The 22,418-nt window shown below is 39.5% G+C and overlaps 1 protein-coding gene across 1 annotated transcript in view; it reads left to right on the plus strand.

Moving 5' to 3' along the window:
- Positions 1-8,806: 8,806 nt before the first annotated feature.
- LOC133656992 (regulating synaptic membrane exocytosis protein 1-like) overlaps positions 8,807-22,418 on the plus strand; it is a 115,205-nt gene continuing 101,593 nt past the window's right edge. The window contains exons 1-2 of the mRNA XM_062057879.1: positions 8,807-9,522; positions 20,515-20,589. Of these exons, the coding sequence (XP_061913863.1) occupies positions 9,371-9,522; positions 20,515-20,589 (227 nt within the window). The 5' untranslated portion in view covers positions 8,807-9,370. The remainder of the gene's footprint in view (positions 9,523-20,514; positions 20,590-22,418) is intronic.

Here is a 22,418-nt window from a genome sequence, read left to right on the forward strand (position 1 = left end):
CCGCGCCCGGGAATCATTTTGGTGATTTAACCCCCAACTCCAACCCTCAATAAAACATTAAATATTAAGTGTGCATGAGTGCATATATATTAAGCATGGTGTCACACGGGTTGGCGTGTCTGCCTCACAATACGAAGGTCCTGGGTTCGATCCCCAGGTTCAGGGTCTTTCTGTGTGGAGTTTGCATGTTCTCCCTGTGACTGCGTGGGTTCCCTGCATACTTTCCTGGTACTCCGGCTTCCTCCCACCTCCAAAGACATGCACCTGGTGATAGGTTGATTGGCAACACTAAATCGGCCCTAATGTGTGAATGTTGTCTGTCTATCTGTGTTGGCCCTGCGATAAGGTGGCAACTTGTCCAGGGTGTACCCCAAGTGCAGCTGGGATAGGCTCCAGCACCCCCACGACCTTGAGTGGTAGAAAATGTATATATATATATATATATATATATATATATATATATATATATCACGACCTTGAGTGGTAGAAAATGTATATATATATATATATATATACAGTCGCTATCAAAAGTTTACATGCACTTGTAAAGAACATAATGTCATGGCTGTCTTGAGTTTCCAATAATTTCTACAACTTTAATTTTTTTGTGATAGAGTGATTGGAGCACATACTTGTTGGTCACAAAAAACATTCATGAAGTTTGGTTCTTTTATGAATTTATTATGGGTCTACTGAAAATGTGACCAAATCTGCTGGGTCAAAAGTATACATACAGCAATGTTGATATTTGGTTACATGTCCCTTGGCAAGTTTCACTGCAATAAAGCGCTTTTGGTAGCCATCCACAAGCTTCTGGCAAGCTTCTGGTTGAATTTTTGACCACTCCTCTTGACAAAATTGGTGCAGTTCAGCTACATTTGTTGGTTTTCTGACATGGACTTGTTTTTTCAGCATTGTCCACACGTTCTCAATGGGGTTTAAGTCAGGACTTTGGGAAGGCCATTCTAAAACCTTAATTATAGCCTGATTTAGCCATTCCTTTACCACTTTTGACGTGTGTTTGGGGTCATTGTCCTGTTGGAACACCCAACTGTTCCCAAGACCCAACCTCTGGGCTGATGATTTTAGGTTGTCCTGAAGAATTTGGAGGTAATCCTCCTTTTTCATTGTCCCATTTCCTCTCTGTAAAGCACCAGTTCCATTGGCAGCAAAACGGGCCCAGAGCATAATACTACCACCACCATGCTTGACGATAGGTATGGTGTTCCTGGGATTCAAGGCCTCACCTTTTCTCCTTCAAACATATTGCTGGGTATTGTGGCCAAACAGCTTAATTTTAGTTTCATCTGACCACAGAACTTTCCTCCAGAAGGTCTTATCTTTGTTCATGTGATTAGCAGCAAACTTTAGACGAGCCTTAAGGTGTCACTTCTGGAGCAAGGGCTTCCTTCTTGCATGGTAGCCTCTCAGTCCATGGTGATGCAAAACACGCTTGACTGTGGACACTGACACCTGTGTTCCAGCAGCTTCCAATTCATTGCAGACCTGCTTTTTGGTGGTTCTTGGTTGACTCTTGATGATCCTGACTGATTTTCTCTCAGCAGCAGCCTGCGTTTTTTTCCTGATCGTGGCAGTGACAAAACTTTGCCATGCACTTTATACTTACCAACAATTGTCTGCACAGTTGCTCTTGGGACCTGAAGCTGCTTTGAAATGGCTCCAAGTGACTTTCTGGACTTGTTCAAGTCAATGATTCGTTTTTTCAGATCTGTGCCGAGTTCCTTTGACTTTCCCATTGTGGCGTCTGTAACTAAGTCTAATGACTGCATCGCATGAGCCCTATTTAAATAGACTCGGAGAAGTCAACAGGTGTCATCAATCATAATCACAAGAGGCCATGCCATTAAGTTAATTTGATTTGATTGTAACTTTTCTACATCACCAAAAAGTATAATGTATGTTGCTGTATGTATACTTTTGACCCAGCAGATTTGGTCACATTTTCAGTAGACCCATAATAAATTCATAAAAGAACCAAACTTCATGAATGTTTTTTGTGACAAACAATTATGTGCTCCAATCACTATTACAGAAAAATAAGAGTTGTAGAAATGATTGGAAACTCAAGACAGCCATGACATTATGCCCTTCACAAGTGTATGTAAACGTTTGACTACAACTGTGTATGTATTAGGGTTGTCCCGATACCAATATTTTAGTACCGGTACCAAAATGTATTTCAATACTTTTCGGTACTTTTCTAAATAAGGGGGACCACAAAAAAATTGCATAATTGGCTTTATTGTAACAAAAAATCTTACGGTACAATAAACATATGTTTCTTATTGTAATCAAAGAACAATTTTGTCCTTAAATAGTGAACATAATAGACAACTTGTCTTTAAGTAGTAAGTAAGGAAACAAAGGCTCCTAATTTGTCTGCTGACGTATGCAGTAACATATTGTGTCATTTCTCATTCGATTTTGTCATAGGGACAAGCTGTGAAAATTGATTATTAAGCCACATGTTAATTTACCGTTAATATCTGGTTGTTTCCCGTTACATGTTCCATCTACACTTCTGTTAAAATGTAATAATCACTTATTCTTCTGTTGTTTACATTAGTTTTGGATGATACCACAAATTTGGGTATCGATCCGATACCAAGTAGTTACAGGATCATACATTGGTCATATTCAAAGTCCTCATGTGTCCAGGGACGTATTTCCTGAGTTTATAAACATAATGTAATTCTAAAAAAAAGGAAAAAAGATTTTGTGACAATAAAAAATATTGATGTAATCATAGTATCGACTAGATACGCTGTTGTACTTGTTATCATTACAGTGAATGTTAGATGTAGATCCACCCATGGCATTTGTTTGCATTCGGTTAACTATCGTATCCTCCTACGGTGTGTAGTGAAGCATGTTGAGCTATTCCTCGTCCTGCAGCGATGATACTTGTAAGACACTTTATTCGTCGCCATGGAGGCAAGGAATGGTGATATAAAAGTAGCTAAAACACTGACGACTGCGGATGGACGTTCGGCGCTAGCTAGCTAGCTATGTCTTGAAGCACCTCTTCGTGAGGGCGTTTCAGTGTTATATCTTCCCCTTCATCTTTAGTTTTTAGGCCAAAATGTGTCCGTTCTCCCTTTTCTGTCTACACACATTGTCTGTTTGTAGGTACTCCGTGATTGTGCGCTGCCAAACATGCTCCTCTGCTCGTAAACCAGCAATGTCATGACGTGAGAATGTGGAAACCGGTACTTTTGAAACAGAGTATAGTACCGTTTTTTATTCATTAGTACCGCGATACAACAAAAGTACCGGTATACCGTAAAACCCTAATATATATATATATATATATATATATATATATATATATATATATATATATATATATATATATATATATATATATATATATATATATATTAAGCCCATGTGCCGCCCCGAGTCAAAAAGGACTCATGGTATAAACACATTAATGGTATAAACACATTTTGCAAAAGAGTACTTCTTCGCTCGGCACCACACCATAGTCTATAGTATAGACTATGGTCTATAGCAGTGGTCCCCAACCACCGGGCCGCAGCCCGGTACCGGTCCGTGGATCGATTGGTACCGGGCCGCACAAGAAAAAAAAAAAAAGAAAAAAATTGTTTTTTTCTTTTTTTAATTTTTTATAAAATCAACATAAAAAACACAAGATACACTTACAATTAGTGCACCAACCCAAAAAACCTCCCTCCCCCAGTTATACTCATTCACACTCATTCGCACAAAAGGGTTGTTTCTTTCTGTTATTAATATTTCTGGTTCCTACATTATACCGTATATCAATATAGATCAATACAGTCTGCAGGGATACAGTCCTTAAGCACACATGATTGTATTTTTTTTTAAATACCATAGCACACAGAACAAATACCCAGAATCCCATGCATCCCTAACTCTTCCGGGCAACATTATACACCCCCGCTACCACCAAACACCCCCCCCCCCCCCCCCCAACCCCGTCCACCTCAACCGACGCACGGAGGGAAAGGGGGGTTGATGTGTGGGGGGGCAGAGTTGGGGGGGGGGGGGGGGGCAGGGTTTGGTGGTAGTGGGGGTGTATAATGTAGCCCTGAAGAGTTAGGGATGCATGGGATACTGGGTATTTGTTCTGTTGTGTTTATGTTGTGTTACGGTGCAGATGTTCTCCCGAAATGTGTTTGTCATTCTTTTTTGGTGTGGGTTCACAGTGTGGCGCATATTTGTAAGAGTGTTAAAGTTATTTTATACGGCCACCCTCAGTGTAACCTGTATGGCTGTTGATCAAGTATGCCTTGCAGTCACTCGTGTGTGCCTGCAGAAGTCTCATACAACATGTGACTGGGCTGGCACGCTGTTTGTACAGGTTGTAGAGGGCGCTAAAGGCACGCCCTTATTATTGTTGTTTGGGTGAAAATCAGCAGACATCCGATAGAATAGCTGCCCTGAATTTCGGGAGTCTCCCGGAAAAATCGGGAGGGTTGCCAAGTATGACGCTGTCAAGCGCCATTCATATAAAACTCGCGGGCCGCACTAACATTACATTTTCATATTAAGGTGCGGGCCGCAAAATAACGTCTCGCGGGCCGCGTGTCTGGTTTATACATAGCACAAAGCAAATAAAAAAACTATGTATGCAGTGTTATTTCATTTTAAATTTCAAAAGAGTTTTGTGGCTCCCATTGTTTTCTTGAATTTGTGAAACGGGTCAAAATGGCTCTTTGAGTGTAAAGGTTGCCGACCCCTGGTATAGACTATGGTGTGATGCTCGTGGGCAGCATCAGGCCTGCGAGATGAGTTTGCAAAGTGTAAAATTGAGCTGCATTTTTAAATAAAAGAAACTTCTGTTCTGAATGTGTCCACTGGATGTCGCAATCCCAATTCTGTTAGGCAAGCAAATAGTTTTGGACGAGCAAATACACCAAGCAAGAGGTACACGGTAAAGCAGTGCCAAGACTCCTCCCCCTTGACCCAACATAAAACAAACAGGAGTAAAATAAACAATTGGTAACCCCACTTAATAATAATAATACATTTTATTTAGTATAGCGCTTTTCAGAGCACTCAAGACGCTTTACAGGATAAACAAAATTAAAATATGAAACAGTTTAAAATAATAATATAAAATACAGTAAATATAAAAGCAGTACATTGTAAAATACATAATAGTACAGGACAATTACAAGACAGGACATTACAAGACACAGAACAATAATCACTAATCACTGGTTAAAAGCAGATCTGAAGAGGTGTGTTTTGAGAAGGCTTTTGAAGGTGGGAAGGTCTGGGCAGTCACGGATGGGTTTGGGAAGAGTGTTCCAGAAGGTGGGAGCAGCAATGGAGAGGGCTCTGTCACCCCAGGTCCGGAGCTTGGTTCTGAGTGGTGGGGAGAGAAGGTTGGCATCAGAGGAGCGGAGGCTGCGTGAAGGGGTATGGCGGTGAAGCAGGTTGGTGAGGTAGCAGGGGGCCTGGTTGTGGAGGGCTTTGTGGGTGAGGAGGAGGATTTTAAAGTAGATCCGGTGAGGAACGGGGAGCCAGTGGAGTTTCTGGAGGACTGGGGTGTTGTGCTCACGGGACCGGGTGTGGGTGAGCAGGCGGGCGGCAGAGTTTTGAATGTATTGGAGGTTATTGAGAATTTTGCAAGATGAGCCGTAGAGGATGCTGTTACAGTAGTCAAGTCTGGAGGTGATGAAGGCATGGATCAGGGTTTCAGCAGCAGAGAAGGAGAGGGATGGACGGAGACGGGCAATATTTTTGAGGTGGAAGAAAGCAGTTCTTGTGATGTGGTTGACATGGTGTTGAAAAGAGAGGTTATTGTCCAGAATGACTCTGAGGTTGCGGATGTGAGTGGATGGGGACAGAGTGGAGTTGTCGACAGAGAGGTGGGAGTTGTGAGCAGTTTTGGTGAGGGATTTGGGGCCGATGATGAGCATGTCAGATTTTAAAATGCTGCATGAGACACATTGTTATAATTCTGTGAAAATTATTGTCTTCTGTGCAACTTTAAAGAAAGTGAACAGTATGTGATTTACTGCAATATTGTCAGTCTTTTAAGTAATTTTTTTAATTTTTTTAATTGTTCACACATTGCACAGCTTTTATTTGTTTGTTAATGCACAGTCATACCTTGAAGGCAGGGAGTAACTCCACCCTCTTGAATAGTTTCTACCTCAGTTTGTATGTTTTGTTGAGTTAGCGCAGGATTATTATGTGGTTTTGACAAATTATGTAGTTGATACATAGAGGGTTTTTTATTTATGCTTTAGTTTGTTTTTTGTTCAATCCTAGATGGGCTGTGACTTAAAATGTAACTGCTTTGTGGATACACTGAGATTAAGTCTAAATTCATTGTGTTCTTCATGGTGTTTTTGAAACGGCACCAATTTTTTCCTCAGAATGTTCAACTAACTTGAAGTGTTTTGTCAAGAGGATTATTTGTGATATGTACATTTTCATAATATGATTGTTCTATTTTTGTCACGGCTGTTTAGGCCAAGCTGTGCCCTTTTGTTGGTGTTCTGCTGTGTTTTGGGTTAGTTCCTGTCCTGCACTTTTATTTTAGTGGCTTTTCCTGTTGTGTTGGTGTTTTTTCGTGACCGCGTCACACATCTTTGTCAGAGCACTGTTTCCCCTCACCTGCGGCTGATTGGCAGCCAGGCCACACCTGGTGTCAATCAGCCGGCTACTATTTATGCCTGCCTCGTCCTCAAGTCACTGCTTCAGTATTGTTAGATGTTATCTGTTTGCTGTTTCCTGTCTCCTGTCTGGAGTTATCCTGTGATTCTGATTCCTTTGGACATTCAAGTCACGTTTTCCTCCATCGCGCCTGCCATCTCTGCATCTTGGGGTTTGTCACCTGCAAATCTTGACCATTTTTGGCTAAAGTAAAACAAAGAAAACAATCTAAAGTTGTCGTAGTTGTATTTTTAAGTTATCATACCATGATTTCACTCGTCCGGCCCACGTGGGAATACATTTTCCTCCATGTGGCCCCTGAACTAAAATTAGTTTGACACCCCTGATCTATACACTACTGCCATCCAACCACCCTAAGTGAAATTGTATTTGGACTTTAACCAGGTGTTGACTGTATTTGCAGTGTTAGATTGCATCATGAAAATGGTATGATGATTCAAAAGTTGTGTTGTGGAATTAAAAAAGTAAATAAAATGTGTGGAATATTTCATCTCCCATTAGGACTGTAACCCCTAGATCAGGGGTAGGGAACCTATGGCTCTCGAGCCAGATGTGGCTCCTTTGATGATTGCATCTGGCTCTCAGATAAATCTTAGCTGACATTGCTTAACATGATAAGTAATGAATAATTCTGCTGGAAATCACAGTGTTAAAAATAACATTCAAAATATAAAACATTCTAATGCATTTTAATCCATCCATCCGTTTTATACCGCACCTGTTCAAGATGTCGCATTATTGGTAAGAAGTCTTTTATTTATTATTGGTTAGCTTCAGAAAAACAATGTTATTAGATAGATGGATAGATAGATAGATAGACAGATAGACAGATAGATAGATCGATAGATAGATAGATGGATAGTACTTTATTTAGTCCTTCAGGAGTGTTACCTCAGGTAAATTAAAATTCCAGCAGCAGTGTACAGAATTGAGATCAAATTTAAAAAGTAAAAAGTAAATAATGGGGGTATAAATTAAAATGAAATAGAAAATATAACAATAAGAATAAAAATAAAAAGCAACAATAAGATTACAAATATAACGATACAAATAAGAATATAACAAGAGAAACTAGGCAGTAGTTAAATTAATTATCCATCCATCCATTTCCTACCGCTTATTCCCTTCGGGGTCGCGGGGGTCGCTGGAGCCTATCTCAGCTACAATCGGGCGGAAGGCGGGGTACACCCTGGACAAGTCGCCACTTTAATTAATTAAAAAGAATAAGAGACTTATTATATATAAAATGTAGGTCTTACTTAAAAATGCACACATTTAGTTGTATTCAGTGTTAAAAAATATTACATGGCTCTCGCATTTTAAAATATTTGTCTTTCATGGCTCTTTCAGCGGCAGCACAGTGGAACAGGGGTTAGTGCATGTGCCTCACAATACGAAGGTCCTGAGTAGTCCTGAGTTCAATCCCGGGTTCGGGATCTTTTTGTGTGGAGTTTGCATGTTCTCCCTGTGACTGCGTGGGTTACCTTCCTCCCACCTCCAAAGACATGCACCTGGGGATAGGTTGATTGGCAACACTAAATTGGCCCTAGTGTGTGAATGTGAGTGTGAATAATGTTGTCTGTCTATCTGTGTTGGCCCTGTGATGTAGCGACTTGTCCAGGGTGTACCCCGCCTTCTGCCCGAATGCAGCTGAGATAGGCTCCGAAAATGGATGAATGGATGGGCTCTCTCAGCCAAAAAGGTACCTTGTCCCTGCCCTAGATCTTCTGTAGTTCTAGATCCGCCCCTGCTACAGTCTTCTGAAAGCTGACCAATCATAGAAAGGTGCATGGTCTCTCGTGGGAAATTTTCACGTCTTAAAGAGACAGACACCAAAACAGAAGGAGACGATGAGCAGACTACATAAGAGCTGTAATAAGCTACATAATTAATCATTTTTATTTGACTTTAACTTAAAACAAGGAATGTTCACAATATGTCCTCAGAATAAAAAAGACTTATAGTAAATGGACAGAAACACAACAGTCAGATGGGGGCGGGAAGACCTGATATCTCGCCCCTGAGGAAACCCTATATTTTGATGCGTGCGGCGCAGGCTGCCGTGAGCGCGCATTTTTTCTCTCTCTCCCCCCCACCCTCCCCGCGAGTGGCGGAGCCCCCATTCTTAAATTAGGGCGGCGCGTTCCTGCTGCAAGAGAAGTGAACGCGCTTGAGGGAGCTGCGGTCCCATTGACGGCCCCCGTCTCCCTGACAGCAGCATCAGCACCCAGCGTCCGCCTTGCCTGGGAGCGACGCAGACAGGCAAGCCGCCATTCAAGACCACCACCCCCCACCCCTCCTCCCCCTCCCCCCCACCTCTCTGAACCCGGATCGTATCCCCCCGCGTGTGCCGTCGTCCACACCGACCGCCGGAGAAATGGGCTCCCCGTGAAACCGAGGTGGTGGAGGGGAGAGGCGGGCAGGCGGGAGCTAGGGGGTGGGGGGGTGGAAGACACCGGTGCAGCATTCGGGAAGAAGCGAGGCTGCTAACGGCAGCACGGAACCGCCACACTACCGCCGTCCCTAACAGCGACTACACTACCGCCGCTGCCGCCATGGGAACTCCGCATCAGTCGCTCCAACCGCCGCTTCATCCGTGGGCCATGTCGTGATCCGTGGGCTTTGCTATCCGTGATTCCCAATCGAGGGGAAGGAGGAGGGAGGAGGCGAGATGTTCTCCTCGGTAGGCCCTCGGGGTCCACCCGTCGCCCAGGCTATCCCGGAGCCGGACCTGAGCCACTTGACGGACGAGGAGAGGAAGATCATCATGGCTGTGCTGGCTCGGCAACGGGAGGAAGAGGCGAAGGAGGAGGCCATGCTAAAGTAAGCCATAGAAAGATTGCGTGTGTGTGTGCGTGTGTGTGTGTGTGTGTGTGTGTGTGTGTGTATGTGTGTGTGTGTGTGTTCTTGTATTTCTACCCTTCTTGAGACATCAACAAGGAAAAGTACCTCCCATATGAGGACCGGTGAACAAGTTAGGACCGAAATTATGGTGCCAATACGGAAAAAAACATTGCATCTAATAGAGAATGTCTCATTTGCAAGCTTGATGGTGAAATCTATCAAAATTAGGGTGTTCCCAAAAAAGAAGGGATTTTTCAAATTGGGGGGGTTGTGCTGGAGCCTATCTCAGCTGCATTAGGGTGGTAGGTGGGGTACACCCTGGACAAGTCGCCACCTCATCGCAGGGCCAACACAGATAGACAGACAACATTCACAGTCACATTCACACACTAGGGCCAATTTAGTGTTGCCAATCAACCTATCCCCAGGTGCATGTCTTTGGAGGTGGGAGGAGGCCGTAGTACCCAGAGGGAACCCACGCAGTCAATTAAAACAATAAATATGTATATATAGAGACATACTGTAATAACTTTAAGTAAATATTGAAGATTAAAAAACAATTACAAACAAACACATTTAAAACATTGTTTTACTAAAAGCTTACTTTTTTTTACATTTGCATAGTTTGTATATATTATTAATGTTGTACATACAAAACTTATATATCTAGAAAGGGTGGTCATAAAGAGGGAGGCGATTTTCACAGGTCTCAAGAAGGTCAGAAATACAAGCATGTGTGTGTGTGTATGTGAGGAAGGCACGAACTCAGCTGCTTCCCATTTTGTCTATACTGTAGTGCCTCAGCATCAGGATCACTGTTGCCTGTAACCATGCATGTGTTTATGTGTGTGTATCCTCTAGCTCCCCCCCACTCACACACATGCTGCCACACACATAGTCCAGCAGTCCAGATAGGTGGCAGCGTTAAAAAGGACAAAAATAAGTCAATCACTTGAGCACTTTGTTGGTAACTTGAGGAAGAAGCCGGGCCGTGTGTCTGCGGCACACCCCACTTCCTCCTCTCTCTGAAGAAACAGAAACTAATTTCTCATCTGCACTTGTCTCATTAGCATCGGCGCTATGAGTCATGCTTATGCTTCAGTCTGGTGGACTGTGTTTGCTTTTATCTTGAAGCATTTCATTGACAGATGCAGTGGGAGGTGGGCAGTGCAATAGCAGAAAAGCTCACTGAAGCCTGGCATGGCACACATAGTAAAAGTGAAACCCTCCCTGTTGGCTTTTATCTGTGCAGCATCCATCTCAACAGCTGCTGTTTCCAGCTCTGGGGTGCGGTTGAGCCTTTTCCCAGCCTTATGCACGATATGTAGGGCAGAGCTCTTGCAAACAGACATTACACAGGCTGTTATAAAACCAGTAGGCCTAAAACCGAGTGTGGAAAAGGTGCCTGTTTAACATCATTTTTAAACCAGGAGTGACTGATCCTCCCTATTTCGTTACAGCAAACTGTCTGTTATTGCAATTAGTGTAGAAGTGAAACTGAATCCATCCACTTTCACCACGACCACAGAATGCATGAAGAAAGCCTTTTTTCGTAGAATAAATCTGCTCAAAGCTGCACTAGAATCAAGGAGATACATACTGTACAGATAGATAGATGACCCACCAAAAGCTGCACGCTCCTTCAGCTCTACGTTTCTGTTCTATTTTAAGCACTGCATGGACTAATAGCCCTGCACTGGGATGGAAGATCGATTCATTGCATCTAAAGAAGGAAATGTCCGATATTACAGTATATATCTCCGGCTCTAAGTGGCTATGCATCATTTTGAAGCTGAGGATTCAGTCTGTCATACTGTAGAGGCTGCAAATACGGGTGACTGTCAGCACGTACATGTCCTAACTTGTCTTAAGTACTGCCTTCAACACCGTTACCTCTCATCAGTGTTGTCATGTACTCCAATGGCATTTGCTTCATTCTGATTGTGTCTCACTGGATGGCAAATTATTCACAAAAGTTTGTGGGTTACTAGCTATTGATCTACTAACGACTACTATTACTACTACAATTACTCAAATTCTACTGATACCATGCTTTTAACTAAAATTTTAGCTTGCAATTTAAAGCATAGCAATCAGCCAAGAGAAAGCTCTTACCTTAAAACAGTTGGGGCATTCTAAAGTTAAGGTGCCACTGTACTAAATATAATGTATACTTACAATATACCCACATTGGGTAAGAAGTTTTAAGGCTGTGTTCTATTTGTAGTTCAGTACTCTGGTCTAGAACAATGTTCAGGAAACAAGTCTATTTTGCTTAGCACTCAGTTCTGCTATCAGAACAAAGGATGTTCTTTGAAAACATAAAATCACAACCTGATTGAACAGCGTTGGTGAAATATCACGCAACGCATTTTTCAAATAAAAATGCTCTCTGTTGGTATAATATGTTAGTTATTTTGTGTTGCACTATATTTTGTACCTGCTGAGATGTCACAAAAAAGTTTGAAATGTATTTTTATAAGTGCCGCTGCATGCAACACTCACCCACACAGAGAGAGACACACGCCACAGAGAACTGCTGCTTCTGACGCGTGTGCGGGGCTTTATTTACTGTTATATTTCTGTGATTTTGCTATGCTTTTCGCTGTCATTTGAACTCTGCTCTGTGCTTTTGGTCCATGGAAGCTCAAAGGAACCAAACGCGCACCACAGTTCATTTAATCTGAACCAAATATGGAAAAACAGCCAGAGTGTGCAAACATAGAGCACAATGGTTCTGGGTTCTACTCTAAACTCAGGCCTTTCTATGTAATGTTTACATTTAACCTGTAATTGTGTAGATATTCTGCCTGTACTCCTGTTTCCTCCAAGGATTGACATCTATGTTGGAAGTTCACATGTAAAGTTGTCTCTGTCATGAGTCCTTTACCTTCTTGACCTCAGGACCCAGCTTTTCCTGCACAAAGTGGCCCGGGGGTCATATAAATATTCAACAGAGTATTGCTTTAATTGATCTCAGGCTTAGTTACACTTGTTTTCAATAACTAAATCAAAACAACTTACAGCTATAGCCTTATCTAATAAATGACATGATACATGTCATCATCAGAATGAAATATAGTTGCGTAGCAGTCCATCCTTAACCTACCCCTCATACACACTAGGAATGATACTTGAAACCGGTTTTCCAGGTTGTTTGATAAGAAAAGAACCGAGTCCTCGGACTCCAATCCCTTTTTGAGAACCGGTACCCGTTATCGAGACCACTATAGTAAAGAAAAAGAGTTGGTTCTTTATTCGAATCTCGTCCCGACCAGAAATGCTCCGTGGGACATCACAAGAAATGACGTCACGTAGCTCAGTCATTAGGCGCAGATAGCGAAAGCAGGAAAACAATGGACCGGAAAAAGCGCTCCAAGGTGTAATAAAGTTCAAAACAAAAGGTATAATCCAATGAATAACTTTACTGAGAGATTTGAGCAGGGTACAAACACATGACGAACACTTTTACGACCAACCGGAAACATAGCAACGCACCTCCTTTACGGCAGCTGTCGCAACGTTCTTAAAGCAACCGCAGCACATACATATATATACAACATATATGACATCTCCCTTTTTTAACTTTTGTTTTTCTTTCCTTGTAAACAAAACAAAATCACACTGTATATGTGTTGTCTGTCTAATTATAAATAATGCAGACGAGGCGTGTTGACTGAGTTCTTGACGTTTACTTTCACAGCGTGCTCATAACTTAATTCTTAGCTGCGGGGTGGCGACATGCAACAACACTTTTCGGGGCTACCGCGCATGCTCGTCACTCCCGTTGCATACTGGGTAGTGTAGTTGTTATTTTCCCTAGCTCATAACATCACATCTTTCCCCCTATAAAGAAATAATGTTAACTCAATAAAGTGTATTTCTTTTTTTAGCTTTAACTTTTCATTTTTTAGCATTGTAACCACATTTGCAAACAACTTTTCTCTTCATAGAATTTTCTTTCAATAAAGAAATAAAGTGCAAAAATGTCAAAACATCAAAACAAACAGTTATGTCAAATAGCAGCAGAAGTGCAATTTTTGGAGAGCTGTATTATTTTCAGTTTTGTGCCCAAGGGACTGATTTTATTTAACACTATATTATTATTTATACACCTATAGTGATCACAGAGACAGGTTGTTTTTGTGTTACTGTATATATTTGTTTTTCTGAAAAATACCACTTAATATACTTTGGGTAACAACAGTCAATATTTATTTATTTTATTTTATTTTTTTAGGGGGGTAACAGTCAATATTTATTTATTTTTTTCTTATATAATAAAAGTGAGCTTTTGTTAAACCAAATATTGTGTGTTTTTTTCCATATACAACAACCTATCTGGACTCGATAAGAGAATCGATAAGGAATCGGTTCGATAAGAGGATTCGATAATAGGCTCGAACACGATAATTTCTTATCAAACATCATCCCTAATACACACACATGTTGTTTACATGCTCTAAAAACAACAACAAATGATTGCATGAATTGGGATTAAACTAGCTTTTTAAAAGGCAAGGAAACACCTTGATTAGATCGTGTTCTACCTTTTAAAAGATCAAATTACGGGCCAGTCCCAATACACCCCCTCGCCCTACTTTTTTGCCTTATCCTAAATTTGTGCGTTCCTGTGAGTGTAGTAGTTTCCCAACGACACTTTTCATATAGGGGTAGTAGGCATAATGAGGGGTAGGGAGTATGAATCTAGCCCCTTCAGAGCGAGGGATTTCAGGTGCTGACTCACCCAGGGAGGGCCAGAAAAATGTATCCACTTTTTGCATAAGTTTGCATAATTTGTAACATTAGCTAACTAGCCACACAAGCTGACGAAAAGCTTGCGAATGTGAAAATATTAACGCTACATACTTTCAAAACATTCACGAGAGACACAAGTCGTCTGTGGCGGCTTCTTCTCCGTGTAGTTATTTCTTTATTCATCAACCGAAGCAGAATGAATGATAAAAAAAAATATCTCAGCAGTTAACTCCATTGATTTCGGGTTTGTTGTGCAGTGGTAGGACTAGGGTTGTACGGTAAACTGCTACTAATAATGTACCGCGGTACTAATGATTTAAAAAAGTTACTACTGCCTTTAAAATATACCAGTACTTTTTTTTTCATCCACATATGCTGACGTGCAGCGGTGACGTTGATGAGCTACAGCCAACTTCTATGAGTTCAAATAAGTTCTCCAACCCCTGCCCCTGCACTCCAACAGTTCCTGGTACTTGGCACGTTTCCTTTCGTTGGCTTCTTAGTCCGCTCTTCCCAGGGCACTGTAAGCTCCAGTATGATCAAGTGTTTTGAAGCCTAGGAGAGATGTTGATATATATATGTGTATACCGTATATACACATATATATATATATATATATATATATATATATATATATATATATATATATATATATATATATATATATATATTTACAGTATATATGTACTTTTTTTGCCATAAAGTGACTAAGCCTGGTGAGTTTACAGTGTGCATAGATATAGCAGAGATATAGCAGATATAGCGTGTTTTTTTATTAATATAGGTATAAACACCAGTGTTTCCCATAAACTGCCAAGATACCTGTGGCGGTGGGGGGGTGGATATGGGCGTGGTCATATGACTTAATCGAGTAATTTGCATAATTTACTACAATGATATGATTTTCTCTAAAAAGGCTAAAAAAATGTATACTTACTAATTAATAATAACAGTTATGTTTTAAACGTCCATCCATCCATCCATCCATCCATCCATCCATCCATCCATCCATCCATCCATCCATCCATCCATCCATCCATCCATCCATCCATTTTACAATATAATTACAACACTTTATGTACATATTTATATACAGATTTGAACAATAAGTTATTCACTGAAATATATTTATTAATTGTGGTTCTTACACATATATCTTATAAAATATAAAAGCTAAAATGTCTCTTAAAGCTCTGCCCCTTTAATTAGTGCATACTAAATCATTTAACTTTAGCCTACTACTACAACCATATTATTTACCAGCAACATAAAGTGAAACAGAGGCAGAGGTGTCCTGCCACAGTCAGTAACAAATAAACAGAAAACAGTAGTGGTCAAATACAAATAAGGCAACAAGAGAAGTATCCTACACTTCTCTTTTGTAAAGTAAATCTGAACATCCTATATGTGCATCTACATCAACTATATGATTTGCCTGAGAAGCTGGACAGGACAAAAAAAACAACAAAAAAAAAACAAAAAAAAACTAACATAAAAAAAAACTATTTGTGGCTGACGTAATTCTTTCGTGGCGGGCCGCCACAAATAAATGAATGTGTGGGAAACACTGAACACTATGCTTATGTATATACTGTGCAGTGTGTAACAGACACTTTATACTCTAGTGTTTCATAAGTTGGACAACATTTTCAATTATTGAAACAATATTGTATAATGATCAAATATTTGGTCTATACACGCTGTAATATTCCTCTTAGATACATATACAGTAGAACCCTAGGAGAAAGCATAACTAGAGTAACGTTAAATGTGTGTTGCATGTTTTGCTTTTATTTATTGCAAAACAGTTATTAACTGTATTTGTTACATTGCACTGGAATTACATCTAAAATTTACCCACTGAAGTAATAGTAGCTCACGGAGATGAATATTATTGTTTAAGCACTTTATCTTCATTTTGCAGTGACTTGTCAGTCGATTCACACACTTTCTTTTCCTCCTTACAAAGGCACACATGCAACAAACCATTCATCCAGTGTTTATTGTAGGAGCTATCTGGTGTTTCTGTGTATGTACTTTTATTCTGCCATAACAGGCAGGAGCTGCATACTATGACTGCATATTGGGGGAAAAAAATAAAACAATTAACGGTTAATGTTACATTAAAGTACAAATTAGGCCTCCACTAACTGACCGGGACAATTTTACCAGTAGGCGTATACTGTTTTAGAATATGTACAGCATTTGGATAGTACATGGGAAATCATAATTGAAGTCAAGTAAAATAATCCTTCCGCCCGAGTGCAGCTGAGATAGGCTCCAGCCACCCCGCGACCCCGCGACCCCGAAAGGGACAAGCGGTAGAAAATGAGTGGATGGATTGAAAATAATTCAAACCACTTGACCATATCAATAGTAATAGCGCAAAGACAAAAAAAAAAAAGGCGACTTGTCCAGGGTGTACCCCGCCTTCCGCCCGAATGCAGCTGAGATAGGCACCAGCACCCCCCGCGACCCCAAAAGGGATAAGCGGTAGAAAATGGATGGATGGGATGGATATATACTGTATATGTAGTCGAGGTTTCTGTGGTTTCATCCCTACAAGCCTGTTTCGCAGGTTTCCCTGCTCTTCAGGGGATTTTTTTAAAATAAATAAATAAATAAGAGTAAATAGAATAAATAAGTAAATAAATAAGAATAAAATCCCAAGAAGAGCAGGGAAACCTGCGAAACAGGCTTGTAGGGATTACATAGCCTGTGTTTTTTCCTGACCTAACGTATATATATTTGTGTGTGAATGGGTGAATGTGGAAATACTGTCAAAGCGCTTTGAGTACCTTAAAGGTAGAAAAGCGCTATACAAGTATAACCGATTGATCATTTATATATATATATATATATATATATATATATATATATATATATATATATATATATATATATATATATATATATATATATATATATATATATATATATATATATAAGTATATAAATATATATACAGTATATATATATCTATATATATATCTATATATATATAGATATATATATATACAGTATATATATATATATATATATATATATATATATATATATATATATATATATATATATATATATATATATATATATATATATATACACATACAGTATGTATATATATGTGTATATATATCGGTACTTTTCTATCCAGCTGACCGTTGTATTTATGACACACGCGCTGTCAAATTCATTCAGGCGCTGCTGCAAAGCATACAAAAAAAACACGACTGAACAGCCAATCAAAGTCAAACTTTTAACGCCCCACTTCAGGTTACACGGTACAGAATCATAAATTTATGCGTCAATGGAATCGCGGACGGAATAATGTTCGCTAAAAACAGTATCTTAATGCGTAAAGTTGCGGAAATTGGCGTAATATGACTGAGATGCTGTCATTGAGAGGAAAATGGAACACCATGTTTACCTTGCATTTGACAAACACCTCCATGGAGCTGGGCCAGCCAGTGGCCAACTCTCGATACACGGCAGCCCTGCACCCCTTTGGGGCCATCTCTGTGCCTCAAAATTCCAAACTAACTCCAAAACAAGCCAAACATTTCCCAAATGACTTGTACGTGCTTCATTTTACTTGTAAGCATGTAAACTCAAATGTATTGGTAAAATATTATTGTGTTTTTCTCATTTAATTTAATTTTTTATTCATTTAGATTGGTAATAAAACATTCAACTAATACCTACTTTATTTGGTTTTTAGTACAGATGCTATAAAACTGGCCGGTTAAAAAGAATGTAAAAAAAAAAGTGATATATATATATATATATATATATATATATATATATATATATATATATATATATATATATATATATATATATATATATATATATATTTATTTATTTATTTATTTTTTTACCATATCGCCAAGTTCTAAGATGTGATAATTAGCTTTAAATAATCACAAATAAGACAGTAACACCACACAAAAGTTTATAAAACAACAATATTTCCTCCTTACAAGACCCTTAAAGTCCAGTGTCTAGCGATCCAGTAATCCATAGGCCAATATTAATCCACTCAAAAAAGTGAAACATTTAAGTTATATAATAATCCATAAAGTTGCCCAGTAGCAAGGTAGCATTCGCTGACAGGTCTCTAGTCACCGTTTGATGTTACTCCATAGCACCGTGTTTGCGTGGCATCAAAACACACCTCGATTCCTATGTTTATGTGTCACAATTTTCTGTAAAATGTGCAATGGAAAGAAGGAAAAGGTTTTGAGAAAAATATTAATAGTTTGTAGAGAAAACAAGAGAACTGACAGTTTGAATATAAAAAATAAATATGAAATAGTGGTGAAATTGAAATCAATAGCACTGTATATCTATACATGTATATATATATATATATATATATATATATATATATATATATATATATATATATATATATATATATATATGTATAGGTATATATATACTGTATGTATATATATATATATATATATATATATATATATATATATATATATATATATATATATATATATATATATATATATATATATATATATACATATATATCAGTGGCGTGCGGTGAGGTTAATGTCTGGTGAGGCACGACTGCATCATCACAGTCAAATTTACAAACATATGAACCTGCAGTGCAGGTGTACCTAATGTTGTGTCCCTGCACTCGTTCACGGCTCCTCCGGCGCGAGCATTGTTGTTTTTGCACTTTTTAGCTTCTTGTTAAGTGACTTTTTTTGGGGGGATTCGGTCTTGCACGTGGAGGGTTTGGGTGTGGGCTTTGGTTGGTGTGGCCGCGGTGCTCCCGTCGGGCGGTGCATTCTGCGGCGGAGGTGCTTGGCACCAGGAGGCGGGGTTATGATACGAGCCTCACACAGTGTGTCTCTGCAGCAGATTTATGATCGCTCAGCACTAAAAATACGTTACACACATACAGTTGTTGACAAAATACACTGTACATTATATACCTCAGCTAACTAAACTATGGAAATGTTTAATATAATTCATATAGCAATACGGTCTCACTGCACAGCAAGCCAGCAGTTAGCCGAGTCGCAATCCATGGTGAGGCACAAGTGCCTCAACTGGCTGCTGATCACCGCACCGTCTCTTCTCAGTATTTGAACGGCAAATGTGAAAATAAAAATAAAAATAATCTAAAACTGGTGAAGTTAAATGGAAAATAACTTTAGTATAATCACTGGATACACATAACAATTTAATAAAAATTTTTTTCTTTTTCTTTTTCTTTTCTTTCCATGATGGCAGGTGAGGCCCCGCCTCCCCTGCCTCTAGTGACTGCACGCCACTGATATATATATATATATATATATATATATATATATATATATATATATATATATATATATATATATATATATATATATATATATATATATATATATATATATATATATATATATGTTGTGGTGAAGAAGGAGCTGAGTTGGAAGGCCAAGCTCTCAATTTACCGGTCAATCTACGTTACCATCCTCACCTATGGTCATGATTTTTGGGTTATGACCGAAAGGACAAGATCACGGGTACAGCGGCCAAAATGACTTTCCTCCACCGGGTGGCGGGGCTCTCCCTTAGAGATAGGGGGAGAAGCTCTGTCATCCGGGAGGAGCTCGAAGTAAAGCCACTGCTCCTCCACATTGAGAGGAGCCAGATGTGGTGGTTTGGGCATCTGGTCAGGATGCCACCCTAACGCCTCTCTAGGGAGGTGTTTAGGGCACGTCCGACCGGTAGGAGGCCACGGGGAAGACCCAGGACACATTAGGAAGACTATGTCTCCCGGCTGGCCTGGGTGCACCATAGCCTGTTAAGGGTCAGGGTAGTTCGAGTACCGTGAACATTTGCGTTTTGCATAACAAGGATATTTTTTCCAAAACTTGTAACTCTGACAAGAGAAAAGGATCAAAAGCAAATGTCCCCTGGAGAGGATGTTGGTTCTCAGCAGGATATACAGTACAGTACATTCTAATTTTTCAGTTCAAAGAGTTCATTTGCAGAAAACAGATATGTTTGTTAAACATATTCCTATATTGTTTTAATGTTCTCACTGTTCAAGCTAATATTGGTCTGAGTTCCATATCAACAATGAAAAACATTAAATAAAACAGATATCTGTATTGCCAACTAGCATAGTTTTTTTGCCACAATTTGTTAAAAGTCAAAACATAAACTGACAAACTGTTTTTATTTTGTGTATTTCAGAGAAGAGAAGCCTATCCAAGCGAGAACAGTAAACTTGGTTGGGCAGAAAAAACCTCAGCAGCAAAATGATGTCCGGTGAGTGCTAACAGTTCCCTGCATTTCTCAGGAGTTGAGACTCTGAAATTCCAATTGAAATAGTGAGTCACAATTGGGTCCTCTGTTAGTCATGTTAACTACCTAGCAGTCAAGAGCTGTCCGTCTGTTCTTTTGCTTAATGTTTATGTTTTGTTGTCAGATCCATTTTTACACCTTGGATGAGTCTCCAGGACAATAACTGCTGCTGTATGAATTGCATGGCTATACAATCAATATTTGGCTCTTTAAGATGTACAGATCTATTTTATTCAAATGTGTTTGCATGATTATCATTTTGTGACATAATGTATGTAGTTTTATGTTCAAATACATAGTATTACCATCATATTTAGTTAAAGGAGTCAAACGATGGTTTCTCCAAACATTGGAAAAGTCTGATAAAATTGTCTTTTTTATTTTTAAATCAAATTTTTCACACTTTTGATTACCGTAAATTCCGGTCTACATGCTGCTACTTTTTTCCTACGCTTTGAACACTGCAGCTTTTAAAAAGGTGCGTCAAATTTATGGACTTTTCTTTGCTGATGGCCATAATGCAAATAGTTTTCAAAAAATAAATAAAGACACTGAAAAGGTGGGTTATTGTTTGTACTGTGGTGCCATCTTTTGGACGAGTTTTGCTCACTGCAGTTATTGCAGTGCCCTTCTGTTTAGAGCTTTGAACCGGAATTACAAGTGTTTTTCCACCTGCTAGCCGTTTGTGCGTTTCTACTCGTATGGATGGATGCTTCATCCATCACTCCGAACAATGTTTGTAAGTTTTACAATACAACTTAAATCCTTTATACTTACCAAACCGTGTCATGTGTGATGTCTGTAGGAGTGTTTTCATGCATATCTGTACATGCTATCTTAATGTAATCAAGTGAGCGTCGTTAGCATTAGCTAATATGCTCACATGTTGATGAGTGTCTGTGTTGGTATTATTACTTTACAATGGATTTTTTATTTGTATTGTTTCAGTTTCACAAATTCCTAAGTAAATTCACCAAGCCATCACTGCGTAAAGTTATTGAGTCTGTTTAGCTAATTGGGGAGCTAGCTTTCGCAGCTCGTGGGTCTGTTTTGTTTGATCAGGTGTTTTGCTGCCGTGTTACAGGCACCGCTGGGAAATAATTAAGGTAAGGTACAATTACAATATATTTATGTGTAAATAACTCATTTCGCAATGTATATATCTCCGGCTTATGGTCTAGGCCAGACCTGGGCATTCTGCGGCCCGCGGGCCGCATCCGGCCCTTTGTGCGTCCCTGTCCGGCCCGCGTGAGGCCAATTATAAATTACAAAATAAATTTTAAAAAGTATCTATGTCGAGTGTGCAATACAACGGTGCTGCTTTTGTTTTGAAAATCGTTATTTGTATTACTTCCGTGTGGACGTATGCGTGATTGTGAGTGAATGTGAACAACTGCAATTACAAAATAAAGTTGAAAAAACATCTATGTCCTGCGCGCAATACAACTGTGCTGCTTTTATTTTGAAAAGTATTATTTATGGGCGTGTGTCAGTGTGTAACCTGCGAGTGAAGGTGCACATGCAGCGACAAGTGATGCACGGTTTACACCCGAGACGCCAAAAAGAGAAAAGTTGATGAGGAATGCCGTGTTTTCAACAACACATGAACTGCAAAGCAACGTCCCCTCACCTAAGGTGCGTACCTGCGCAATTGCGCACTGCTCAAGCATCTGCTGCGCGCAGCAAGTATATGCCGCGCACCAAATCAAATCCCATCTGAATTCTAAACAAAATAAACATATTTATTCTATGGAATTTTGCAATGCAACTTTGAGTGACAGTGACAACAAGCG

The sequence above is a fragment of the Entelurus aequoreus genome, linkage group LG09, assembly GCF_033978785.1.
Source record: "Entelurus aequoreus isolate RoL-2023_Sb linkage group LG09, RoL_Eaeq_v1.1, whole genome shotgun sequence".
Taxonomy (NCBI): Eukaryota; Metazoa; Chordata; class Actinopteri; order Syngnathiformes; family Syngnathidae; genus Entelurus; species Entelurus aequoreus.